We start from the raw sequence: 27,121 nt of genomic DNA, 5'->3' as shown, positions 1-27,121 counted from the left end.
AGCCAATCAGATCCCTCCTGACTGTGTGGACATGTTGACGGAGATCAGAGGGTTCACTGACCCACAGAAGGAGGAGTACTTCAGGAAGAGATTCAGAGATAAGAAGCAGGTCAGCAGCATCATCTCCCACATGAAGAAGTCACGAAGCCTCCACATCATGTGCCACATCCCAGTGTTCTGCTGGATCACTGCTACAGTTCTGGAGGAGCTGCTGAGAACCAGAGAGGGAGGAGATCTGCCCAGAACCCTGACTGAGATGTTCATCCACCACCTGGTGGTTCAGGCCAAAGTCAAGAAGATCAAGTATGATGGAGGAGCTGAGACAGATCCACACTGGAGTCCAGACAGCAGGAGGATGATTGAGTCTCTGGGAAAACTGGCTTTTAATCAGCTGCAGAGAGGAAACCTGATCTTCTATGAGTCCGACCTGACAGAGTGTGGCATCGATGTGGAAGCAGCCTCAGTGTACTCAGGAGTGTTGACACAGATCTTTAAAGAGGAGAGAGGACTGTACCAGGACAAGGTGTTCTGCTTCGTCCATCTGAGTGTTCAGGAGTTTCTGGCTGCTCTTCATGTCCATCAGACCTTCATCAACTCTGGAATCAACCTGCTGGAAAAACAACAACAAACAACCTCCAACAAACCTGATCCAGCAGGTTTCTACCAGAGAGCTGTGGACGAGGCCTTACAGAGTCCAAACGGACACCTGGACTTGTTCCTGCGCTTCCTCCTGGGTCTGTCACTGCCGACCAATCAGAATCTCCTACGAGGCCTGCTGACACAGACAGGAAGTAGCTCACAGATCAATCGGGAAACACTGGAGTACATCAAGGAGAAGATCAGTGAGAATGTGTCTGTAGAGAGAAGCATCAATCTGTTCCACTGTCTGAATGAACTGAAGGATGTTTCTCTAGTGGAGGAGATCCAACAGTCCCTGAGATCAGGACGTCTGTCCACAGATGAACTGTCTCCTGCTCAGTGGTCAGCTCTGAGCTTCATCTTACTGTCATCAGGAGAAGATCTGGACGTGTTTGACCTGAAGAAATACTCTGCTTCAGAGGAGGCTCTTCTGAGGCTGCTGCCAGTGGTCAAAGCCTCCAAGAAAGTTGTGTAAGTAGTTGGAGACTGAAGATCCTTTTCCTTTTGCTGCAGTTTCATCAGTATAATATGCTTTTTGTCTCTTCAGACTGAGTGGCTGTAATCTGTCAGAGAGAAGCTGTGGAGCTCTGTCCTCAGTCCTCAGCTCCCAGTCCTCCAGTGTGACAGAGCTGGACCTGAGTAACAACAACCTGCAGGATTCAGGAGTAGAGAGTCTTTCTGCTGGACTGGAGAGTCCACACTGTAAACTGGAAGCTCTCAGGTCAGGACTCACACTTTGAAACTGATGTGATTTCTATCAGTGGATAAACACCTAACCTGAGTAGAATCATTTCTGCTGATGGGATTCATCAAATGAGCTTTTACTGAACTTGTGCAGGACTTTGTCTGGGTTTATTTTTTACATGATTAAATCCCACTAATCATTGTTGAGATTGTTGATTTGCTTGAGACACATGAAATGTGCAGCAAAATGTATCTGAAAGACAAAGAAGAACAGAAAGAGTGAGAAACATCCAGCCAAGTGTTGTCAGGTTTCAGGTTTGTGTTGTTTTGTGTGTGCAGGTTGTCAGGCTGTCTGGTCACAGAGGAAGGTTGTGCTTTTCTGGCCTCAGCTCTGAGCTTCAAGACCTCAAATCTGAGAGAGCTGGACCTGAGCTACAACCATCCAGAAGACTCAGGAGAGAAGATGCTGAGAGCTAAAGTGGAGGATCCACACTGTAGACTGGAAACTCTCAGGTACAGACAGACAGACACTCTCAGGAAACTATCCTCCTAGTGTTGCAGTCCAAGCCTTCTCCTTTCCATCGGTAGGTTTCAGGGTGTGTGTGAAACGTCAGAGGAAGTGCTGGAGCGGTAGGAAGGAAGAAGAACACAGGCATGGCAATTTTCCGCCGTTCCGCGGAAATCCGCCGTTTTAATTTTCAAATTGATCATTTCTGTGAATCGTCCAAATCCGGTGAGAAAATTTTAGGGGGGGGTGAGGTATGTTTTTGTTACTCTTGCTCTTACTCTTGCTTGTTTTTGAGAAGCGCTCGGCGTTTCTCCCGCAGCGTAACATACAAAGAGAACCAGTCTAGCTCCTGCTGCATTGTAAAAGGCCTTGCGATTGGTCGAAATTGGTTAGCTGCCAACGATTGGACCAATCAAATTGCTCGATGCATTCTTTTGTTACAATTCATGGCGGCATGTTCGTGTTGGAATTTTGAGCTATTGGGATCGTTTTCGGTGGAATCATGAGGTTTTTATCGAAAGATCAAGGGTCATCGGTGCTAGAAATAGATAAAAGTGTCAAAAACAAGTTCCGATGGAAAAAGTAAGTTAACTTTTCATTAAATTAACTTATTCATTACAATCTGGTCTTCTGTAATTCTATGCATGTTTTTCATTCTAAATCACCTCGATTTTACTGAAAACCTCTCGGCTTCAGGGGGGCTGCGCCCCCCTGGACCCCCCCCGAAGATTGTATCCCAAACATTTTCAGCTGAAGTCAAAATTTGCTGTTGCCATGCCTGAGAACAGTTAAGCTGAAGAAGGGTGATGTTTAGGTGCAGCTGCAGTCACAGCGCATGTTATGGTCCAAACATAGAAGTAGATCCAAGTGTGTTCTGGAGAAGCTGAGTGTGTGTACAGTGTGCTGCAGAGCTTGAATAAAGTTCCTGGTTCTCCACCACAGAGTTGGTCTGGACTCTGAATACAATTTGTTACCAACAGCGAGCCACGCTAAGCTAAGTGAGCTGAGGCTGTCCAACTATGGTTCAGACGCCGACAACACCGGGTCGTAAACACTAGCTTAGCAGAAAGACTGAAAACAGTGGAACTGTTAGCCTAGCTTAGCAGAAAGACAGGAAGCAGAGGAACTGTTAGCCTAGCTTAGCAGAAAGACTGGAAGCAGAGGAAACTGTTACCCTAGCTTAGCTCAAAGACATGAAGCAGAGGAAACTGTTAGCTTAGCTCAAAGACAGGAAGGAAATGGAAACTGTTAGCCTAGCTTAACACAAGACTGGAAGCAGGGTAAACAGTTAGCCTAGCTTAGCACAAAAGCTGTAAGCAGGGCCTAGCTTGGCACAAGACAGGAAGCAGGGTAAACTGTTAGCCTAGCTTATCACAAAAATTGTAAGCAGTAGATAACTGTTAGCTTAGCTTTGCATAATGACTGGAGGAAGGGGAAAACTGTTAGCCTATCTTAGCAAATAGACAGGAAGAACAAGAAATCTGTTAGCCTAGATTAGCACGACTGGAAGCAAATGGAAACTGTTAGCATATCATAGCACAAAGACTGCAAGCAAGAGCACACTGGTAGCCTAGCTTAACACAACGACTAGAAGCAGAGTAAACTATTAGCCGAGTTTAGCACATGGACGGGAATCAGGGTAAACTGTTAGCGAAGGTTAGCACAAAGTCTGAAAGCAGGGAAATTGTTAGCCTAGCTTAACACAAAGTCTGGAAGGAGGGAAGCTGCTAGCCTAGCTTAGCACAAGACAAGAATGAGAGTAAACTTTTAGCCTAGCTTAGTACAAGACAGGAAGCAGGGTAAAATGTTAGCCTAGCTTAGCACAATGACAGGAAGTAGGGTAAACTGTTAGCCTAGCTTAGCTCAAAGACAGGAAGCAGGGTAAACTGTTAGCCTAGCTCCATGAAAAGAGGAAGCATCAATGAGTAAAGCTGAATAATGAGTGTAAACTGAGCTGGAACGTGACGAGCACAGGACAGGACTTTAGAGATGCTGCATTCAGGTGTCTGTGTCTCCATGTTGGACTGGTCCTTTATCAGTGGAACAGTGTGAGAGCCATGTAACGTCCATGTGTGCTGCTGAAAGAGTCGCTGCTGCTCTGACCGTCCTCCTCCTTTCAGGGTGACGCCTGCTGGAGTCCGATGGTTGACACCAGGTCTGAGGAAGTGTAAGTGTGTTTTAATGGATTGATGGAAACAAAGCAGCACATTCAAGCATCTTCAAAGTGTCACATCTCTGAGGTCATCATCAAAGGTTTAATACTGATCACATGATCCATCAATAACTGCAGCTGTGTTGTGTTTGTTCTCTCCATCAGATTCTTGTCAACTCACAGTCGACACAAACACAGTAAACAGAAAACTCAAACTGTCTGACAACAACAGGAAGGTGACACTTGTGGAGGAGGGTCAGTCGTATCCTGATCATCCAGACAGGTTTGACTGGTATCAGCTGCTGTGTGAAACTGGTCTGACTGGTCGCTGTTACTGGGAGGTCGAATGGAGAGGAGTGGTTCATATAACAGTGAGTTACAGAGGAATCAGAAGGAAAGGAGTCAGTGTTGAGTGTGTGTTTGGATGTAATGATCAGTCCTGGAGCCTGTGGTGCTCTGATGATGGTTACTCTGTCAGACACAATAAGAGTCAAACATCCATCTGGTCCTCCTCAGTCTCTCACAGAGTTTCAGTTTATGTGGACGTTCCTGCTGGAACTCTGTCCTTCTACAGAGTCTCCTCTGACTCTCTGATCCACCTCCACACCTTCAACACCACATTCACTCAACCTCTTTATCCTGGATTCGGGTTCTGGTATCCTGATTCCTCAGTGTTTCTGTGCTGAGTTGAGTCTCCAGAGTCTCCTCCTGGTAGAGAAACAGTGTTGAACAGATAGTTGAGTCTCTCCATGACTCTGTCCCTCAGAAACATGTTTTCACATTCATGGATTAAATGTGTTTCTTTGTGAAATCCTTCTAAATGGTTCCTTGTAAACTTGTTCCTCTTCAAAGATGGAAGTTGTGATTATTCCAGGAGCCAAATGTGGTGTTTGCGTCTTTTTCCAGTCAAATGTTGAGAGTGAAAATCAGGATGTGGTGTTTCCTCTGATGCTCACTTGAACTAAAAGCATTTGAGCTGCACAAAGTGTGAAATGAGAGAGGAAGCAGTGAATCTACAAACTGCTGACAGACTTTCACACATTATTGTCCAGTGAAAATCAGGTTTTTGTGCAGCCAGACTTGATCCTGATTTGAGTGTTTAAGTTCTTAATGTTAGTATTAATACTGTTTACACTGTTTATTCCACTATTTATCCCTTCCTGTAAATTTAGATGAAATATCTTATTAGTTTATCCACAGCTATGTTTTTATATGCTTATTGTGTTCGTTGCATTCTGTCCATGCTGTTTATTCTGTATATAATGCACTTTACTGCTGCTTTTGTTCTTCTGATTTCATGCTACACTACAATTCAGTGTCTCACTGCTTGTACTCTGTGCAATGAGAACAAAGTTGAATCTGGTCCATTGTAGTTTGTTGTTTAGTTCAGGCTGAATCTTGGTCTTTGTTTTCATGTTAGTTCAATAACAGACACTCAGCTGAATAATGTTTCAGGACCGTGTGGCTACAACAGCTCTCTTCTGATTGGACGATCACACTGAACGCTGACTCTGACCAATCAGGGAGCAGCCTTGTTGCTATATAAAGCTGCAGTTTGCTCAGCAGAAGCCACATCAGTGAGAAGCTTTCACACTCAAACATGTCTGGATGTGGAAAAGGTATCAGCAGTGGTAAAGTCAGAGCGAAGGCCAAGACTCGCTCCTGTTAGGATTTTTATCTCACAAAGGCTCTACTAACTGAACACTGAAATTGATATTACATATGCATGTTATAATATTGATAATAAAACCATTTAATGTGCAATGAATCCATGAGTTGTGCTTGACCTTTAAAAGGGAAGAGATGGAGCTAAGCACTAACTCCAAAGCTCTGATGGACACAGACAGGCCAGGCTGGAAAGTTACAGCCATTTACAAAAAAATGTCTCTTCTTCTGCACATGCATACACACTAACAAAGATAGAGTTTTGGCTTTGATACACAGCACATTTCTATTTCCTTATAATGTAACAAGTAATTGCTCTGAAACTGCTAACTCAAGGTTGTCTGAGGGAGAAAATCATAATAATCCTGCCTGAGGGACACCTGCATTCCTCCCTATGAAATACCACTAATGACTGCATCACATATCAGCTAACAAAGGAATAAATCTAGCTGGTCGAGAGCAGGAAGAAGTTTGCAGGAGGGTTCTTTTTACAGGGTGCAGCTCCTGGGGATTGGATGGATCGTGTGCCAAGAGATATGGACATATCTGTGCACCAACTAATGGGAGAGCTAAGTCTATACCATGGTTTATCCTCACCTTTGGCCAATCACATTTCAATATTTGAATTATATGTTTGTGTTCTACCACCAATCACATTTCACCATACTGTATAAAGTGTCCTGTTCATATCAAACCTCGTCTCTGTACAGCTTGCCAAATTTACGTTTGCAAATTTTCTCCATGACAAACCCCACAATATCAACAAAACGTTCTGCACCGGCAAAGGCACCTGAGGACGCGCCCAAAAGGAAGAGAAAGATGCTAAATATCGCAGAAAAAGTTAAACTTCTGGGCACCAAGCGAGGATGAGGGACAAGGGGAAGAAGAGGGGACACGTGTTGATAAAGATGAGGAGGATGGACTAACACTTGGTCGCTTGGCAACCATGGTAAGAATGGCCTCGGAACTTCAGCGTGTGGCGCAAGAATGGGACCCTTTGATGTGTCGTTCATTACAGTTCTCAAATATAATCGAAGGTGGTATGTCTGTTTATAAAAATCTTCTTGTCCAGAAGAAAAAAGAGTGCCAACAATTACCCATAACTATGTTATTCTCTCGGAAAAAGACACCAGCACCACAGCCTTCAGCAGAAAAAGACGTTGCAGCGGAGCGGAGTGACGAAGCGGCAAAGTTAGAGGAACGGTGAAATACGCGTGAGTCACAATGTGTCCAACCTCGTACTGACTATTAAAAATATTATTTCACAGTATTTCCAAAAACTATCATAGTTATTTGTTGAAAACGTTTATGCTTTTATTTTTTTTAAATGCTTGGGCCTGAAAACAGGTTTTGGTCGTTGGTTTCATTGTATACGTGGTTCAGTATTGTATAATAACTGTAAAAAATAAAGATGACTACTTCACGGATTTCGCCTATCACGGGTTCTTTTTGGAACGTAACCCCCAGCGATAAATGAGGGTTCACTGTACAAGATTCCTTTGAGACACTGATATTAGAAAATAAACAGCTTAACTGGAGAGAAGTGGTTTGTCTTCTGTCTCAAAAAACGAACATGCTCAACATCTGCTGAACTGCATTTCCCACAATGGAAACACGGACAGAATTTAGCACTCACGTATCCATGGCAACGCTGAAGTTTCACAACAGCAGTAAAGATTTTGAATGTAAAACTTGAGTCATGACTCCTGACCAGAACCTCAGTGAATCCAGTGAGCTTCTCTAATTAGGATCAATAGAAATTCCAACTGTTCCATTAGACTGCAGTTCTTCACAGAGACATTCAAACATCACATTCCTCATCAAAACCACATGAAAACATGATTTTTATGGAGCTTTGCTCAGTAAACAGCCCCATTAAATGAGGGGAATGTGAGACTTCCACAGCATCGATCACCATGACCTGGATCTGCTGTGTTGATTCATAGCTGGATGTCACAATGAACTGAGATAGAAAAAGCTGCTCTGAGCTGCAACATTACGGTCTGACAATCCAACACCATCACTTTTTTCATCTGCTGGTTCTGCTCCAACATGCTGTGAAGTTCAGTTTGACCTCAATCAGTCCAGAGATTCTATTTCCAACCAACATCGTTAGTAAGCTAGCTAGCTAAGTTAGCTGCTGTACACCTGTGTTAATTAGCCCGCTAGTATGGAAGCAAATGAGATTCATCAGATTCTGAATTTTATAAGCTTCAAACTTTGAATTTTGTTGCATCAAAATTCTGTGTGAATTTTTCATGCCTGAATTTAGCTCATAAAAATTTGAAAAAACAGTTAAAAATTCAATGTCTTCAACATTCGGCATCAAAAAATTTGCAGTTCACATCCGGGGAACTTAGGAGTAAATAATCGATTCTGGCCAAAATGGAACCAACATCCAGCCAATGAACGTGATGCTCCTCCGGTCATGTGATGCGGACAGTTGCCCTCACAAGACCGGGGTAACCATGGCTACCAGCGGGATCAACGGCGCTTCGGTTAGTGTATTAATCCTTTATTTGTCCTCTATGTGGTTTGTTTTTGTGAGAGTCAGTAACCTGTAATGCATGACATGTTTCTAAAGAACAACATTTATGAAATCCACCAGGAGCTTTTAACCACATGCCGTCAGTTACAGCTTCGCTAGTGCGGCTAGCGCTAGCTGTGGACCGTTATATGTAGGGAAGTTGTTTATACTAATCGAGTATAGAGGCACTAAATACAAATTTATTTTAAGGTTTGACTGACCAAAAACAGTAATAAGGTCACGCTGACAACACGTTCAGCACCTGAGGAGATGAGTAACAAGCCGGTTTACTTTTGCCAAAACAACGTTTGTAGTCCAACTGTAACCAAACTTTTTACATTAGGCTCAATTAAGTTTAGTGCCCTTAAATCATTTAACAGTTTATTTTTGTGCAACTGTTTTTTTGTGCCACTGATACTTCAAGGTCAAGCCCCATGTTTACATATTGTTGGTATGCTGTCATTTTATAGGGGCTAAACGCCCCTGTTGCTTATAATAAGCCATGATAGACATCGTTTTTTGTTTTGTAAGGTCTACATATTGCCAGTATTATAGATATAAAAATCTGTGAATTGAAGAAAGTAAATCCTGAGATGAATCATTTGTTGATCGGTAACCACTCTGTAAAACCATTAAAAACCAATTTCACGTTACACTAATGTGGATTTTATTTAATAAAATGAAAAAATTGTCAGTTGTGAACGCCAACTTTTTTGCCGATTGCATTTTATTGGAACCTGGTGAGAAAATGCAGGACAGGGCCAAGTTTTTCTGTGTTCATCTCTGTTAAGACAACTCTCAGATATACCGTCATACCATGTCATGTTTTAATACTGTTTTTTTTTTTTTTTGTTTCGGTCCTTTCCAGGTATTTTTACGAAGGACAGAGGAAAGAGGCACTTTCCTGCACCATTTCTAGTTGCAGCAAAAAGACCAAAACTTCTTGAAGTCTCTTTCTATTTGATGCCAAAACATCCTGAAAAGTCTCCCAATGAGCAGGAAAAAATCGTCCACATGGAGGCTGGGTTGGTCTGTAGGACTGCTCACCTAGATGAGAGCACAACACATGAAGAGGAGATAGCATGCAGGACGCTAGCTGTTCAAAACAACAAGAAACCATAGATGATCAATTGTACTGTTATGAGATATTGTCAGATTCATGTGGGCCACACCACAAACAGCTTTGGTGTAGAACCAAAGATACAGTCGTGTTTTCTCAAGTAGACAGGATAAAACTGTGGATTATGGTTCATTAGGAATTAGATTTTATGCCATTTTGAGGACATCTCCAAATCCAAAATAACTCACAGGAACATATATTCATCTCTATACCCTTAAATGCTGGTAACATTGTCTGCTAACACAGTACCACAATTTATGAACAGAATATTTTTAATTTGGTGTAGATTTTGATTCTGACATGTGGTTTAACCCAGCTGCCTTGTTTAAAAGTTGTAAGTTGAAATACATTAAAAAAAAAAACTAAATTCCAAGGATTTGCTGGTTTGTCATGCAATGATAAAAACTATTTCTGATCTGAATGATGTGTGTTCTCTTCGGTGTTTACATTTGTATCCTTTGTGCTTCCAGTTATTTGATGCCCTCAAAGTTATGTTTCCTAAACTGGAACCAGTTACTGGTGGATGGCTGCTTTACCAGTCTTCAGGAAGGCCAACACCAGTTTTTGTGTTCGTGTCACTCATTCATTCAAAGTACATATGCAGCAGCAGTTTATTAGCTTTGACTTCACTTCTAGATACCATGAATAACATATAAAGTATGAAATATATGAAGTCTAAATGTTCTCTGCAGGTGGATGAGGCAGTGGAAAAGTCACTTGTTGCACCTGGTGGTTCTGGCTGCTCAGGCAGGATTCTGAAGGCTGCAAGTCGTGGAGGTATAAATCTATTCATAGCCCCAATTCAAGAAGAACTCAGCACAGATCCACTACAACTAACAGATGAAGCATTCAGTAGCATTCAGTAGCATGCCAAAAGCCTCATGTCAGAATTGTGAAGTAGCAGTTCCTCTGCAGCTCAGGACAGAACACATCAAGTCTTGTTCTGTTGCTGATGGTGGCAGTGATGGGAACCTCGCTGCTGTGGCTAACAGTGAGCATGAAGAAAGTAAATGTAAGTATTCTTCAAGTTTTTGTTGAAATATCTCACAGTATTAAACAACAGAGCTCATTACAAAATATTTTGTTTGAAAATAACACTGCTTTTATCTTGTATCTTCAATTTCTCAACAGCAGCTATGCAGCAGTGTCCAGTCTGCACAGAATTGTTTCCTCCTGACTTTATTGAGGTTCATGCTTCATCATGTGGAGAAAGGCGTCTATTTAGTTTGAATTTTTGATGTTTTTTCTCTTGTCAACAATTGTCTTACACTTGTTAGCACAGAGCGTGGAAGTGTAACACACTAAAAACATTGTGTGGGTAGTGCAGGAAATGAGAGTCCTGTCAGTGAGGAAGACCAAGCAGCAACTCCTGGACCATCCAGACCTCATGCAGCACTGACTGATAGTAGCTACAGCTCAGGATTAGCAGTGCTGTGGGAAAGTTAAGGAAGGTAAACTGTTGAAACGTTCCAGTAAAAACTGGCATGTCACAAAGTCTGCTCTAGTCTTTTTGTAGTGGAACTCACTGAACGTACAGTTAGAAGTATAAACCTGACATTTTTGCTGAACATTTCATGCATCTCTATCCTGTCCTTCTGCTGTCTTTGTGTTGTTTTCAAAGTACCTTCACTACAGCAAACAAAAACAACTTCCAAGCAGCAACCTACACACTGAAAAATGCCATTTTTTTTCCCTCATATTTGAAGCCCTTTCTTTCTGAGTGAATGACTAAACCCTGTTGGTGGTGCTGGGAAACATCTTCCTTCCAGATGTTTCCTCCCAAACTTCCCCTGTCACTAATTTGCAGGCTGCAGTAAAATGACATGCTAGGCTTAGATGATTATGCCAGTGTGTTTTCACCTATATCAGAAAGATAAATGAGGTCCAGAGAGACTATTCTACCAGTAAAATGTTATTATTAATAATCACACATTTAGACTCAACACAGTCTTCATAGCTCATTGTTTAAAATCTTTTTTCTTGCTTGAAAGTGAAGCATATTAAACAACTTTGTTTTTATTTTGTGTAGCGGCCAGTAGGGGTCCCCACTCACTCAAGACGTAGGGTAGCATTACTTCCCCCTTGTTTCCGGAAGTGGCCTTTAAATAGCTCCCGCTGCCTTCAGTCAGTCTCCACTAGGGCTGGCTGGAGGCAGGTAGGTGTTTTTAGTTCTCACTCATTTTATGCTTTTTAAGTCTGGTTTTAAATGGCGTTTTAAGGGTTTCAGTGCAGAGATACTCCGGTGGCAGCTTTTATCCCCTGGATCTGTGGTTTTAATCTACACGGTGAGATGGAAGTTTTAATAGTTTTTTAGTACTATTTACAATCGGTTCTGTCTCTTTTAATCCACAGATTTTAGCCTGCTACTGTTTTAGAGTGCTTTAAAGTGTTTTAGGGTTTTAGAATTTCAGTTGGGTTTTGATTAATTCAACTCGATTACTTTAATTGGTTTGTTCTAACCCTAATTTCTCTGCACCGTGTTTTATTTTATTGATGTCCCCGGGTGTTTAGTTTTTGGTTTAGTGAGTTTAGTTTCCCGCGGTGGCTTGGGAGGGAATTAGCCCGTATTTTTGTTTATTCACTTGGGGTCTTTGCTGTTTGGCGTGTGTGTGTTGATAGCACTTTCTGTTTTGTTTGCGGTGGGGCGATTCCTTCTCAACCATCCTTGTTGGTCTTTTGTTAATGTTAATATCCTTTTTTTTTAGGTTCTGTTTACGCCCAGGGTCTACAAGGTTTTAATTGTATTTTATTCTGTATTTGGCCATTTTGATAATTACCTGGAATAAATCGTATTTAGCTAATAAATTAATTTTAACATTACATTTTGTTTGCTGCTTCATTTTAATATTTTAAATAAATTTTATTACACATTTTAAGTCTGGTCTCTGCCTTGTTTTTACAATACTTACCTGTGTGTCTTATTTTAAGCTGGTGGTTCTTTTATGGGTTTTTAAAACACTTTTTACCAGTTTATTCTTAAGTACCTCGGGTCACATTTGCTTTTTACGGCTGGTTAATGATCAGTGACCCTACCAAGGCCATATCTCAGTGTGCTGATCACTTTCACCATATTCCTGAAATGGAGAGTCCCTTGCTTCTCAGCATGGACATCAGAAAAAGTCCTGCCCAGCAGGACATGGCACTGATGTCCTTTTACCAACGGCCTGATGTGGAATGGACACGACCCCTGAATTACAGACTTGAAGGTCGGTCCAGTTACAAGTTTTAATTGTCACAAAGGATTGAGAGCATTTTCTTCATGGTATAAACCTGACATTGTGTTGCAGGAGACGCTGCTATTGGAGAGGCTGTCATTGGCTTTTTTCTCTCTACATGCATGGAAAAGCTGCAGTCAGGGTTTGTGTCTTGTGTCTGTGGCATCCTCACAAATGTTGACTTTATTTTAGGTGACAGGAAAGATTTTTGAACACCATGTTTCTATGATGTGTTGATGCATCACTGTGCTAACAATGCAGTCTGACAACTATTCCCTCACATTCACACCTAGAGGCAGTGAAGACTCACTAATATTAACCTGCATGTTATTGTGTTGTGGGAGGAAGCCTGTTGTTTATTGTTTGTGTGTTTTTTATGTCTTCAGCAGCACACTCCAGCATTCCAAGGCTTTTTGAAGGAGATCCTGAGCATTTAGTGCCCTCAGCCTCTCACTTTGTTGTGGAAAGTGATGTGTTCCTCATGCAGGGAGAATGTTAGGCCACTCCTTTCTTCATGTGTCTTCAGGACTCAGCCCTGCTGTTGTTCATGTTCTGCTCACTGGAAGTCCTGAAACTGCAGCTGCTACACTGGAGGACTGTCCAGACCTGGACATCAGAGGAACAATCACACTCTATGATCATTTAAACAATAACCTGTTTCCTTCCATGTTCTATTTATTCCACAGTGGGGCACCTTTTTATCCTATATCCAGTGTCCTTGAGGGCTCATAGTGATGTTTATGACTAATCCAAGCCTGGGAGCTGATGAGAATTTTATGAATTACTTTTATGTTAAAAATGAAAATGTGGATTGTAGAGTGACTCAAATGCCAGTCATCTGTGAAGACAGTGGAGCTTATCTGGACCCACCATGTTCCAGCGTTTATTATTTAGTGTTCAGGTCTTTAACAGCTGCACATAGAATCTGGTATTTTCTTTCCTAATTTGCTCTCCTTTGTTTTGAAGCTTGAAGGGCATTCCAGACTCTCTGAAAAAGATAGAAAAAGTGCTGAGGACTTGGCCTCTGCCTGGAACCTCCCTCCTCTAACTGAGGACAACAGAAGACGGCTTTTTGAGAAGCTATTGATCCATGCTGTGAGTTAAAGTCTGGGAAATGTCGCTTTGCAAAAGTTAGAAGTGGTAAAACAGTATTGGTCCTAAAAGCACACTGCTAAGCATTTCAAATAGATGTATTTTGATATCATTTATTCCCAAGGGAAAGAAAACTTTCACTTCTAAAAATGTCATTTCTTCTCTGCCAAATTCTTTTGTGGAAAACATGAAAGATGGAGGGTTGGTTGCAGTACTACAGATGCAGGGAGTTTTTTCAGTGAGCAGATGTACAGAATCATTTTTACTTTAGTTACCAGTGGATAGAAACATTTTATCTGAAGAAAATACATTCCTCAAAATATCACTTTTAAAAATATCTTCCTCTTTGAGTTTACTTTAGGACAAAGAATGTGATGTTTTCCATTCTTTCTCTGATTACTATCACCAGTAATTGTCGTCACAAGACAAATGAAGCAGCTGCAGTGAGGCCTTAAAGAAACTCCAACATGGACAGAGCTGACTCAACCACCAACACAGTCGCCTTGATTTTTCCAAAAGAGGGAGCAGGAATATCAGCCCAGAGGTGAAAGTGAATTACTATGAGCTTGTATTTTTCTCAGTCTGCCTTTCTCCATCACTATTATATATTTACTATATTCATTATGTGCTCTCACCTGCTTGGCATCTATTACTGAACATCTGCAATATTTTTCCTATGATTTCTGTCTTCTACAAAATATCACATAAACCAGAATCATCAGGTTTGAAATTCAATTAGACTGAAAAACTGATCGGCAATATAAGGATGCTAGAAGTGGAAAAATGATTTGAGTTTTTTTTTTTTTTTTTTAATCAAACCGGTACTTCTTCAGCACATTACATGATGATGATGATGGTGATGATGATGACGTTCTATCTTGGGGAGTTGGTTGCTAACGGTAGCTTTACAGGGTGCACATCCTTATTTCATATTATTTGGCTGTTAAACTGTGAAAGGGACTCAGCTGTTCTATAAATAACTTTTCTCCAGGGTTAAACTAGTCTTTATTTAGTGGACACTGGAAGTGCTGTAGGTGCTCATTTATTTGGGTGATTATTAAAGCTGGATTGTTTTGATCATTTCATTAGTTGTATCCATTTATTTAATCCATTTGAATCCACTCCATCTGAACTGACCAATGTGGTGAAACTCTGGACTGGATGGAAGATTGTACCAAGAACTCTCTGTAGAGGTAGTGAAGGGCAGATACCCCACAGCCTCCACCTGCTATGAGACCTTACACATCCCAGGACATTACAAGGACTAGCTGTCTTTTCACACTGACATCCTGGCCTCTATTTGCACTTCCCACACAGGATTTGTTAGATGTAGTTCTCTAGTTAGTTTTACTTGACTGACAAAACTAAGTGCACTGTTGGATTCCCTTCCCTACCTGTTCTCCCAAGTCACCTGACAAGTTATCTGGCTCAAGTATGCGAGTTTCTGGCAGACATTTTATCTATCTATCTATCTATCTATCTATCTATCTATCTATCTATCTATCTATCTATCTATCTATCTATCTATCTATCTATCTATCTATCTATCTATCTATCTATCTATCTATCTATCTATCTATCTATCTATCTATCTATCTATCTATCTATCTATCTATCTATCTATCTATCTATCTATCTATCTATCTATCTATCTATCTATCTATCTATCTATCTATCTATCTCAGGACAATAATGAAGAATCTCTAATATTGAACAAGTAGATCAAATAATCTCAGATTATGGGTGAGTTGAAATATAAAAACATGAAGTGTTTGATGAAAAGTCCAACCTTTGAAAGCTGACATGTTGTTTAGTGTCATTTCTTTGTAAATTAGCTACATCCAGTCATTAGCATGACATTGCCATCATGGAACCATGACCACATATATGGGTCTGGAGATAGTGGCATTTTTCTAATGGCACATTTTCATGCTTTGACAGAAACAGTGGTGGAAAAAAGTTTTCAGACGCCCTGAAAATTTTACACTGTCTCAAATATTATCATTAAATATTTGTTGAAAAGTCTTTTTTATGTTTCTAAAGGTATGGCTGTATTAGACACAAATACAAATAATTTATTTTTTTTATTGTTTGCAAGAAAAACAAAGTTTTACCAAAATGATCCAATACTCAAAAGTTCTTATTTTTATGGAACCAATCAATTTGAAGTTTTTAATGTCTTTTTTTTTTTTAAGGATGTGTTTAGTATTATAACTGTACTTAAATAAATTACACTTGAAGACCTCAGAGTGATTCTCAATGCAGTATTTCACTATGGGATGTCCAAAAACTTTTTTGCACCGCTGTATTTACCAGCAATCTGATCTGCTGATGTTAGCAAGACAAACAAGTGAAGATTTCAGGCTTTTATCTTGAATTGTTCTTGAGATATTGATATTCAAACAGCCTCAAATTTATACGTGAGAAAAAAAACTAGTGAAACTGAGTCTACAGTCCATTGAAAAAACTCTAAGAAAGTATCTGACATACTGAGCTAATATTTCACAGATACTATTATCTCTACATGGGGCAGACATATTAAGTTCCAGTAAGTTGTAAAGGTGTTCTGGGGATGTGAGCATTCTTTGTCTCCCAGCTGCTCCTGTCTCAAAGTGCACAGTTGCAATGTACTGATTCCTGTTTTCTTTTTCTGAGCTGATAAGATGGTGTAGCTGTGCATTTCAAAAAGCTGGACAAACTTCTACTTGGTTGGATGAAGCCTTTAAAAACACAAGTTCTTGTGTGTGAGTGAACTCTAAGAAGTCCAGATCCAGAGGCAGGCGTCTGAATGAAGGAAGCTAAAAATATGAGAACACATGTTGAATTTCCCTTCAGGGAATTCTATTGTTGTTGTTCCAGCATCTAAAAAACATGTTTCCTGCTTCGTTGCCCTGACAACAGTGATGTCACGGCCCTTCCTGTTCCTCAAAATAGTTCTGCTTTTACCGTCTTCATGTCGCAGCTTCTTTTCTCCGTCTGAATGTGAGTAAAAGACACTTTAAACTGTTTTTATCTTTTATATATCTATAGAACATAAAACTGATTGAATCATTCATCGTATTTTAACTCAAAAACAACATTGTTGTGGCACAATTAAAACATTAAATCAATGTTTTTTTTCTCTAAAACCAAATCTTCAGACATGTTGTTCCCAACCAGCAGGAGTTATCAAACTGATGCTGAAATCAATGTGTTTTATCAGTAAATATCATTTGTATTTGTCAGGCAGTTCTAAACATGAGTTGTTCTTATCAGCAGAACTTCAGTACAACAGTTGTAGGATGGAAATGCTTTGAACGTGATTTTTCAACAACACACGTAGAACTAGAACATTGTGTGGACCATATGTTTGTGGTAGAACAGAAGTGGAACAAGGATCTCCATTCACACTCATGACTTCCATCAGTGATCAAAGCCAGTGCAGCATAAAGACGACATGGATCTACAAGAGCTGAATACAGACACTAGCAGCTTTTAGGATTCATGCTCTTTATTTGGGACATTTCTGACATTTTTCACTCTAGAATTCCAATATCTGGATATTGTGAAGAATTAAGGGTCTACTTATGATCTTCAAATGAAAAGATGAACTCCATCAGATCATATTTAGTCCTAAAAGGTAATTATTCTTCCTCAGATATATAATAGTAAAGTAATATTCATCCCATGAGGAGCAGCTGGACCAGAGATAGTCCCTGATTTCCTTTCTCTGTCTGGGATCTGCATTTTGTGTCTTAATTTGTCTAAATTTTATAGTTTTTCTGTCTTGATTTCTCGCATTTTTGCCCCTTTGTGTCATAATTTATCTCATTTTTATCATTTTGTCTCTTAATTTGTCTAATTTTGTCATTTTGTGTCTTAATTTGTCTCATTGTTGTCATTTTGTGTCTTAATTTGTCTCATTTTAGTCATTTTGTGTCTTAATTTGTCTCATTGTCATTTTATGTTTTAATTTGTCTCATTTTTTTCATTTTGTGTCTTAATTTGTCTCATTTTTTTGTCTTTTTGTCACTCTATTTTTCTCATTTTTGTCATTTTGTCTCTTAATTTGTCTCATTGTTGTCATTTCATGTCTTAATTTATCATTTTTACCATTTTGTTTCTTAATTTGTCTCATTTTGTCATTTTGTGTCTTAATTTGTCTCATTTTTACCATTCTATCTCTCCTTTGTGTCATTTCATGTCCTAATTCTTTCAATTTCTGTAATTTTGAGTCCATTTTGTGTTGCCTTTGTCCCGTTCATGTTGTTTTGTGTCTGAATTTGTCTAAGTTTTGGAATTTTGTATCACAATTTGTCTCATTTTTCTTGTTTAGGGTCTGAGTTTGTGTCGTTTTTGAAATTTTTTTTTTTTTTACCATTTTTGTAGTTTTGAGTATCGTTTTTGTTATTTTGTGATGGATTTGGCCTTAATGATAAACCAAGAAGGCAGCCAAGTCAACTCCTTGTTTGTGAGGTCTTAACTTTTATTGTCTTGTTGGATTGACTGCAGTCCTGCTGCTACACAACAACCTCCACCACACCAACAACACAACTGTTCATTAACTGCTGATGTATTCTTTGACTTTATCAGGGAGCCACGATGACATCAGAGGACCTCAAAAACATCCTGGATGATCTGAGTGATGCTGAGCTGCGTACATTCCAGTGGCACCTGAAGCAGCCCAACAATGTTCAAGGCCTCCCAGCCATCACAAAGAGCCGACTACAGACACTAGACAGGTGTAAAACTGTGGATGTGATGGTGGAGACTTATGGACTTCAGAGAGCTGTGCAGGTGACCAGGGTGGTTTTAGAGAAGATCTCCAGGAATGATCTGCTGCAGAGGTTTCCTGCCAGCAGCTCAGGACCAGAAGGTCAGTCACAAGACAAGAACAACATGATATCATTACAGTCAGAAAGATGCATGATGGTGCTGCTACAGTTTGATAGAGTTCAGGTTCTGTCAGTTTTTCCTGAGTCCACATGTAAGGTCAGTTCCTCTGTAAAATCTACTGATCAACCTACTGACTGAATGCTGCCCCCTGCTGTTTAAACCTTGATAGAACACCAAAATTAGTTCTGTATGAGCTGACCTTCTGTGGAAGCAAAGCATGTCCCACCTGTCCTCACCAAATTATGAGCCGATCAGACAGTTTCTGAAGATTCTTCATTCATGCTGTTTAGCTGGGAGTGGTCCTGCAGTTTACAACCAGAGGGAAGCTGACCAATCAGCTCTCAGTAAGGGCAGAACAATGTTGTTGAAGCAGCTGCATTCCAAATCACAAACCTTTAAATCTGAATACATGCAACAGTTGACCTCACAAAGTATTCACTGTGTCCTGCAGTGTGCATCCAATTAGAACATAGTACTTCATAATATGGTGCCTTAAACTCTGACTATCCCAGTCTGTAGTAATGTGGTGTCATCTGACTGTGAGCTCTCAGCAGCTCAAACTTATTTCTATTTCCATGACACACTGTTAAGTGCTATGACTGTTCATAGAATGTGGGTCAGAACGGCCAGAAAAACATGTTAGTTTGCATTCTACAAAATCAGTTTGAATGTGGTCAGACATCTGGGTATTTCTGACATACTACATTTACATAATATGTACTGGGATGTACTACATCTTTTTCTGTGTGTACCATCTGGCATGTTAGTATGTAGTACTATGTAACATTACGTTCTACTTTTAAACCATCAACAACCTCCCAGTGACCTACCACACTGGAAATGTCAAGTCTTCAGAGGGTTTGGATGGAGCAATAAGGCAGCCATGTTGGCTGACTATTTTAAGGGGACACTGTTGCTGCATCCTGGGCTTAGCTCCACCCTGGATGACTGTGGCTGCTTTAAAAAGACAGCCCTTCTTCCCTCTATAGCAGAATAATAATGAGGTGAAGCCAGAACACTCTGTTCTTCAGAATGGTCTGGATATGCCAGACTAATGTCAGAGTAACATCAGGTTTTACTTTGAAGGAGCAGTTTGGTGTCAGAAAACCAGAGTTAATCAACACCATAAACTCATCAATAAATGTCAACATAAAGTCCCTTCTAAGTCTGTTGTAGCTGAAATAAATGAAAGCAGTGAGCAGTGGAGAATATAACATGTGATCTCTGTCTGTCTGTCAGTTCATGTCAGTGATGTTGGGGAGACTTCAGAGAAGAGAGAACCTTCCTCCTCTCAGACTCAGCCTCCTCTTCCTCAGACTGAAGGTAAAACTGATGGATTCTTTGGTCTGTAAAGAAAGATGGCAGCAGTTCCTCATGCCTGAAATGGAAGCTGAGTTTCAGCAGGTTGTTTTGTACAACACAGAACAGTGGTTGACTATGGAGTTGCATGAGGCAGCAGGTTGTAGTGTAGCTGTAGCATAATGGTCAGTTTTGTGTCTGGTGATCCTCAAATCTAATTTTCTAAACTGGTGTCTATTTTAAGCTGGTTTCTGAGAGCCTTTTGATGGTGAAGAAAACTGTACTCACTGACACCTTGAATGTCTTCAGTTTCTCTGGAGGTGTTACGGCTGTGGCCGTATTTTGTAATATTGTGTTGGTAGTTTGGATCTGTTTTGTTGTCTGGGAGTGGGTGTTCTGTCTCTGTGTGGATCTTTGTCTTGTCCTTGTTTTCTGTGAGTTGTCTGTTCGTCTTGTTAGGTTGTAGTGGGTGTTCTGTGTCTGTGTGTAGATCTTTGTGTGCAGGAGCTGTAATTGGTGGCCAGGCGGACCCAGTTGCTGATTGGCTGTTCCTCATTTTAAAATCTCAGTGGAGTGGAGCCTCTCTGACAGCAGCACCCTTATTTTTTCCCCAGACTCCAACCTATTGTGCTTGATACCTGTGTTTACTTGTCAGATTAAGATAGTGTGGTTTTTGTTTGTTAGACTTAGGTTTCATTTTGTAGTAGTTGTAGGTCTGTTGGATAGGTTTTTTTTGTTTGAGCGCTTGAATGTCTCTTTAGTTTGTATCCAGTTTTTGTTTATTGTTTGAATGACTAGCCCATATAGTGGCCTACTTTATTTGTAAATATTGTAAATAAACCTTTTGTATTTTTCTGAGAACCTGTTAATCATTGTTTTTGGGGACTAGGAAAATATTTAAAAAAAAAAAAATAAATAAATAAATAAAAAAACATTATGCTACCCACCTTCCCCTTAGACGGGTGCGTAACAAGAGGAAAGACCTACATTTTAAGTGTAATGATGGTCTGTCTCTCTTCTATTGTTAATTACCTTTTCCTCTCCATTTTTATAGCAACACGCTATTTTCTGCAGTACAATACTGTTCATATAATGCTCTGGAGGGTTCCACAGTGTGTTCCAACACTACTTTATGCAGACAGAGGGGGTTGGAAGGAATCTAGAAAAGTTGGGACACCTGTAGGATTTGGTAACACCAACTTTCAAGGCTTGATCAACCTCCAATTGCTGCAGAACAGCTTTAAGTTGTTAAACCATTTCTGTTGCCTGAAAAAGGCCTTTTTGTATAATTCTGAAATGTACATTATTTTTCAGTTTTGGATAACCTTACCTTTTTTTTTTATCCTTTGGCAGTTCACCACTTGCCTTTGTACCATTTCAAGCTATTCATTGGACTTGAACTACTTGAATTTCAATGAAAAACTGGAAGAATTGGGACGTTCTAAAAGTTTTGACCAGTAGTGCATTTTGATAAGGGCCCTGGTGAGCCCAGAACAGAGCTGCTGGTCCAGCTCTCTGTTTTTAGGTTCTATTGACTAAAGGGTCTTCTCCAAATAGGAACTCTAAGAACACCTTAAATTTAACTTGAGGTAAACCACCTACCTTCTGACTGCCTCCATAGTTAACCATCTGGGTAGCCCTTTAGCTGAGTTGCCCTTTCAGTCAGTTTTTCAGTCACTTTCCTCCAAATGATCAGGGTAAGTTGCTGCATTATGTGAAGAGTTTAGAATGAAACCCCCAGAAATAAGTATAGGAAAATCTCACAAATGCAATAGCCCAACTTTATATTAGCATCAGATGTTATCGGTGGCTAACTAAAAGTCCAACCTCTTTGTAGTTGCTTAGTTGCTTGTGTTTTTCCAACAACAACAGAGGTTTCTGTAGACACACACCTCACACTGTTCCTTTCATGTTTGACACAGATGAGACTGTTCCGGTACCAGAACCACGTCCCATCAGATATTACCAACAGAAGCTTCAGTCAAACTTCCAGGACACATTTAAGGTTACAACAGAGGGGTGGGCAGCAGATGAGGAGCTTCTGGTTGATATCTACACAGAGGTGTACATCACAGCTGGCCGGGACGTGCACGTCAACACACAGCATGAGGTCCTACAGATTGACAAGGTGTGGAAGCCATCAGACACAGAGACACAGATCCAACCCAGAGACATTTTCAACCATCCTTCTGGAAAAGACATACCCATCAGAACAGTGCTGACCAATGGGATTGCAGGGATTGGAAAAACATTCCTTGTGCGTAAGTTTGTGTTGGACTGGGCCGAAGAAAGAACCAATCAAGACGTGCATCTTATTTTCCCGTTCACTTTCCGTGCCCTGAATTCACTGCAGGGACAAGAGTTTGGTTTGGCAGAGCTCATTCATGACTGTATCCCAGAAACTAAAGACGTCACAGTGGAGGCTCTGAATTACATCTTTACAGCTCTGCAGTCATCAGGAACCAGCAGCTACAAGAAGAGCAGATTCAAACTGCTGTTTGTGTTTGATGGACTGGACGAGAGTCGCCTTCATCTGGACTTTGATGTAAACAACATTCGCTCCGTGGACGTAACAAAGTCAACGAAAATAGAAGTCCTGCTGAGCGGACTTATCAGTGGAAGACTGTTGCGCTCAGCTCGCCTCTGGATAACCACACGACCTGCAGCAGCCAATCAGATCCCTCAGAACCTCGTCAACACTACAACAGAGGTCAGAGGGTTCACCGACCCACAGAAGGAGGAGTACTTCAGGAAGAGATTCAGAGACAAGAAGCAGGCCAGGAGCATCATCTCCCACATGAAGAAGTCACGAAGCCTCCACATCATGTGCCACATCCCAGTGTTCTGCTGGATCACTGCTACAGTTCTGGAGGAGCTGCTGGAAACCAGAGAGGGAGGAGATCTGCCCAGAACCCTGACTGAGATGTACGCAGAGTTTCTAAGATTTCAGATTGATCATACAAAAGAAAAGTACGGTCTAGAGAAGTGCATTCAGTACATTAAGTCATTAGCTAAACTGGCTTTTGAACAGCTGCAAAAGGGCAACCTGATCTTCTATGAGAAAGATCTGAGAGAAAGCAGCATCGATGTGAGTGAAGCCTCAGTGTACTCAGGAGTGTTCACAGAGATCTTCAAAGAAGAGCGAAGACGGAAACAGAAAGACAAGATGTTCAGCTTCGTCCATCTGAGTGTTCAGGAGTTTCTGGCTGCTCTTCATGTCCATCTGACCTTCATCAACTCTGGAATCAACCTGCTGGAAGAAGAACAACAAACAACATCCTGTTGGTCTGAAATGTTCCAAAGTTATTCAACAGGTTTCTACCAGACAGCTGTGGACGAGGCCCTACAGAGTCCAAACGGACACCTGGACTTGTTCCTGCGCTTCCTCCTGGGTCTGTCACTGCCGACCAATCAGAAAATCCTACGAGGCCTGCTGACACAGACAGGAAGTAGCTCACAGACCAATCAGAAAACAGTGGAGTACATCAAGGAGAAGATCAGTGAGAATGTGTCTGTAGAGAGAAGCATCAATCTGTTCCACTGTCTGAATGAACTGAACGATGTTTCTCTAGAGGATGAGATCCAACAGTCCCTGAGATCAGGACGTCTGTCCACAGATGAACTGTCTCCTGCTCAGTGGTCAGCTCTGGGTTTCATCTTAATGTCATCAGGAGAACATCTGGACGTGTTTGACCTGAAGAAATACTCTCCTTCAGAGGAGGTTCTTCTGAGGCTGCTGCCAGTGGTCAAAGTCTCCAAGAAAGTTGTGTAAGTAGTTGGAGACTGAAGATACTTTTTCATTTTGCTGCAGTTTCATCAGTATAATCTGCTTTTTGTCTCTTCAGACTTAATAACTGTAATCTGTCAGAGAGAAGCTGTGGAGCTCTGTCCTCAGTCCTCAGCTCCCAGTCCTCCAGTGTGACAGAGCTGGACCTGAGTAACAACAACCTGCAGGATTCAGGAGTGGAGAGTCTTTCTGCTGGACTGGAGAGTCCACACTGTAAAGTGGAAGCTCTCAGGTCAGGACTCACACTTTGAAACTGATGTGATTTCTATCAGTGGATAAACAGCTAACCTGAGTAGAATCATTTCTGCTGATGGGATTCATCAAATGAGCTTTTACTGAATTTATGCAGGACTTTGTCAGGGTTTATTTTTGACATGATTAAATCCCACTAATCATTGTTGAGATTGTTGATTTGCTTGAGACGCATGAAATGTGCAGCAAAATGTAGCTGAAAGACAAAGAAGAAAAGCGAGTGAGAAACATCCAGCCAAGTGTTGTCCGTCAGGTTTGTGTTGTTTTGTGTGTGCAGGCTGTCAGGCTGTCTGGTCACAGAGGAAGGCTGTGCTTCTCTGGCCTCAGCTCTGAGCTTCAAGACCTCAAATCTGAGAGAGCTGGACCTGAGCTACAACCATCCAGGAGACTCAGGAGAGAAGATGCTGAGAGCTAAAGTGGAGGATCCAGACTGTAGACTGGAAACTCTCAGGTACAGACAGACAGACACTCTCAGGTACAGACAGACAGACACTCTCAGGTACAGACAGACAGACACTCTCAGGTACAGACAGACAGACACTCTCAGGTACAGACAGACAGACACTCTCAGGTACAGACAGACAGACACTCTCAGGAAACAGCCTCGCTCACAACAAAGATTAAAAGCAGAAGAACACTGTTAGTTCAGCTATGCACCATGACTGAATGGAAGAGGAAGCTGTTAGCCTAGCTTAGCTGAAAGACAGGAAGCAGGGTAAATTGTTAGCCTAGCTTAGCTCAAAGACAGGAAGCAGGGTAAACTGTTAGCCTAGCTTAGCTCAAAGACAGGAAGCAGGGTAAACTGTTAGCCTAGCTTAGCTCAAAGACAGGAAGCAGGGTAAACTGTTAGCCTAGCTTAGCTCAAAGACAGGAAGCAGGGTAAACTGTTACCCTAGCTTAGCTCAAAGACAGGAAGCAGGGTAAACTGTTAGCCTAGCTCCATGAAAAGAGGAAGCATCAATGAGTAAAGCTGAATAATGAGTGTAAACTGAGCTGGAACGTGACGAGCACAGGACGGGACTTTAGAGATGCTGCATTCGGGTGTCTGTGTCTCCATGTTGGACTGGTCCTTTATCAGTGGAACAGTGTGAGAGCCATGTAACGTCCATGTGTGCTGCTGAAAGAGTCGCTGCTGCTCTGACCGTCCTCCTCCTTTCAGGGTGACGCCTGCTGGAGTCCGATGGTTGACACCAGGTCTGAGGAAGTGTAAGTGTGTTTTAATGGATTGATGGAAACAAAGCAGCACATTCAAGCATCTTCAAAGTGTCACATCTCTGAGGTCATCATCAAAGCTTTAATACTGATCACATGATCCATCAATAACTGCAGCTGTGTTGTGTTTGTTCTCTCCATCAGATTCCTGTCAACTCACAGTCGACACAAACACAGTAAACAGAAACCTCAAACTCTCTGACAACAACAGGAAGGTGACATATGTGGTGGAGGATCAGTCGTATCCTGATCATCCAGACAGGTTTGACCTCCCCTGGCATCAGCTGCTGTGTGGAACTGGTCTGACTGGTCGCTGTTACTGGGAGGTGGAGTGGAGAGGAGTGGTTCGTATATCAGTGAGTTCCAGAGGAATTGGAAGAAAAGGAGACAGAGATGACTGTGTGTTTGGATTTAATAATGTGTCCTGGAGTCTGTTCTGCTCTGATCATGGTGGTTACTATGTCTGGCACAACAACAGTCAAACATCCATCAGTTCCTCCTCAGTCTCTCACAGAGTTTCAGTTTATGTGGATGTTCCTGCTGGAACTCTGTCCTTCTACAGAGTCTCCTCTGACTCTCTGATCCACCTCCACACCTTCAACACCACATTCACTCAACCTCTCTATCCTGGATTTGGATTTGGTGTTAGGTTTCGTTCCTCAGTGTTTCTGTGCTGAGTTGAGTCTCCAGAGTCTCCTCCTGGTAGAGAAACAGTGTTGAACAGATTGTTGAGTCTCTCCATGACTCTGTCCCTCAGAAACATGTTTTCACATTCATGGATTAAATGTGTTTCTTTGTGAAATCCCTGTAAATGTTTCCTAGTGATGAAATGAGAACTTCCTTCATCTTGTGTGTGATGGAGAAGAATAAAGGGCTGTGGCTAAAAATCCTGACTCTGAGTTCTTCATTAAGAAAAAACATTCATTATATCAGCTGTTTATTATTCATCTGCTTTATTCTACTCAACATGGAACAGGGTTCTTAAAAAGCATTATTATCCAATTATCTAAAATAAGGTAATTTAAAATAAATTAACTTCACAGGGGTTAATCAATATATAATATAGCATTGGATTTATGTCTGATTATGTTCATTTACATTTTCTTTATTTTGTTTATTATTTTGATGTTTATTTATTTGGTGTCTTGAATCTTCTTTCATAGATTATTTGAATTATTTGATTATTGGTTTGTGTTTCCTCTCTGCAATTCTCAGTGTCCCAGATATTAGTTCCGGTTTCATGTTGTTTCAGGTACAACCTTTTTAATCGCGACACCGAGAGTGAGCGCGCGGGTTCAGGGTTGTTGTGCCAAGCTGAAATAAATGCCGACAGAAAAACTGTCCTGCCGTTGTGGTAATATACTAGCACAGAAGACAGCAAAATATAAGAACAACCATCTATAAGAACATTACAAAACTGTAAGCCACCTGACCCACAGCCCTGAAGAGGTGAGCAACAACTTTTAAGGCTTACAATAACATGAGAATCTTAGACAGTCTTAAGGCACTTCTATTTTACAATTTTCTTAAGGAGTAAAAGAAAAGTTTCAAATCATTTCTTTAAGCAATAAAATTCAGAGAAACCTTTAAAAAATCTACATTTGTGTCTATAAAATTTACCAATTATCGATATATTCTTACACATAAATTCCAAATCTTTGTTTTGCATGAAGAGACCAAACTTAATAGAATTGTATTCACAGACAGGTTTAACATTCTTTGTTAGCAACCATTCATGCATTCTGTCCCAAAACCTCCTCACAATAGTTCAGGTGGAGAAAAGATGTTCTGGAGTTTCAGTATCTTCTGGACTAAATGTGCATGTGTTATTATCCAGATTAAATCTCATTCTGAAACATTCTCTACATGAATAAACATCATAAATAGTTTAGAAATGAACTTCTTTCATTTTAGATAATAAAGGAAAAGACAAATATCTGGTTCTGACTTTGATAGTGTCAGTCTTTGAAAATGTTGGAGATAAAACTTTTCTTTTAACAGGAAGAGGAAAACATTCTTTTATTACTAATAATCTTAAAATGTTGTTCTTACATTTAATGTCTAAAGATGTCTATCTGTCAATAAACAGTGTAT

General features: G+C 40.7%; 2 protein-coding genes across 4 annotated transcripts; both read left to right on the top strand.

Annotated features, from left to right (window-relative positions):
• Positions 1-7: 7 nt before the first annotated feature.
• LOC129348487 (NACHT, LRR and PYD domains-containing protein 12-like) lies at positions 8-7,075 on the top strand. Its single transcript, XM_055008841.1, has 5 exons — positions 8-1,110; positions 1,187-1,360; positions 1,663-1,836; positions 3,952-3,998; positions 4,149-7,075. Exons 1-5 carry the CDS (start codon positions 32-34, stop codon positions 4,667-4,669), a joined length of 1,995 nt encoding a protein of 664 aa, XP_054864816.1. The 5' UTR covers positions 8-31; the 3' UTR covers positions 4,670-7,075.
• Positions 7,076-11,422: 4,347 nt separating this feature from the next.
• LOC129348486 (NLR family CARD domain-containing protein 3-like) lies at positions 11,423-25,920 on the top strand. 3 transcript variants are annotated; one of them, XM_055008840.1, is made up of 7 exons: positions 11,423-13,605; positions 14,012-14,146; positions 18,175-23,544; positions 23,622-23,795; positions 24,093-24,266; positions 24,975-25,021; positions 25,172-25,920. In XM_055008840.1, the coding sequence occupies exons 3-7, from the start codon at positions 21,686-21,688 to the stop codon at positions 25,702-25,704; spliced, it is 2,787 nt and encodes a 928-aa protein (XP_054864815.1). In that variant the 5' UTR covers positions 11,423-13,605; positions 14,012-14,146; positions 18,175-21,685; the 3' UTR covers positions 25,705-25,920. The 3 variants fall into 3 exon arrangements, 1 of the variants encoding a protein (XP_054864815.1); XR_008601016.1 differs by lacking the exons at positions 11,423-13,605; positions 14,012-14,146 and adding an exon at positions 15,822-16,584 and having other exon boundaries at positions 24,093-25,021; positions 25,172-25,309; XR_008601017.1 differs by lacking the exons at positions 11,423-13,605; positions 14,012-14,146 and adding an exon at positions 16,706-17,221 and having other exon boundaries at positions 24,093-25,021; positions 25,172-25,309.
• Positions 25,921-27,121: the final 1,201 nt, after the last annotated feature.

This window comes from Amphiprion ocellaris, unplaced genomic scaffold, assembly GCF_022539595.1.
Source record: "Amphiprion ocellaris isolate individual 3 ecotype Okinawa unplaced genomic scaffold, ASM2253959v1 Aocel_unscaffolded280, whole genome shotgun sequence".
Taxonomy (NCBI): domain Eukaryota; kingdom Metazoa; phylum Chordata; class Actinopteri; family Pomacentridae; genus Amphiprion; species Amphiprion ocellaris.
Note: the sequence above shows the minus strand (reverse complement) of the source record. Positions and strands in the feature narration are given on the sequence as shown.

Bases quoted from the DNA above. Each gene is read 5' to 3' on its own strand.
- LOC129348486 (XM_055008840.1), top strand. From the start codon at position 21,686: ATGTTTGACACAGATGAGACTGTTCCGGTACCAGAACCACGTCCCATC. The intron at 23,796-24,092 runs GTCAGGACTCAC...TTGTGTGTGCAG, and splicing joins TGTAAAGTGGAAGCTCTCAG to GCTGTCAGGCTGTCTGGTCA. The intron at 24,267-24,974 runs GTACAGACAGAC...TCCTCCTTTCAG, and splicing joins TGTAGACTGGAAACTCTCAG to GGTGACGCCTGCTGGAGTCC.
- LOC129348487 (XM_055008841.1), top strand. From the start codon at position 32: ATGTTGACGGAGATCAGAGGGTTCACTGACCCACAGAAGGAGGAGTAC. The intron at 1,111-1,186 runs GTAAGTAGTTGG...TTGTCTCTTCAG, and splicing joins AAAGCCTCCAAGAAAGTTGT to ACTGAGTGGCTGTAATCTGT. The intron at 1,837-3,951 runs GTACAGACAGAC...TCCTCCTTTCAG, and splicing joins TGTAGACTGGAAACTCTCAG to GGTGACGCCTGCTGGAGTCC.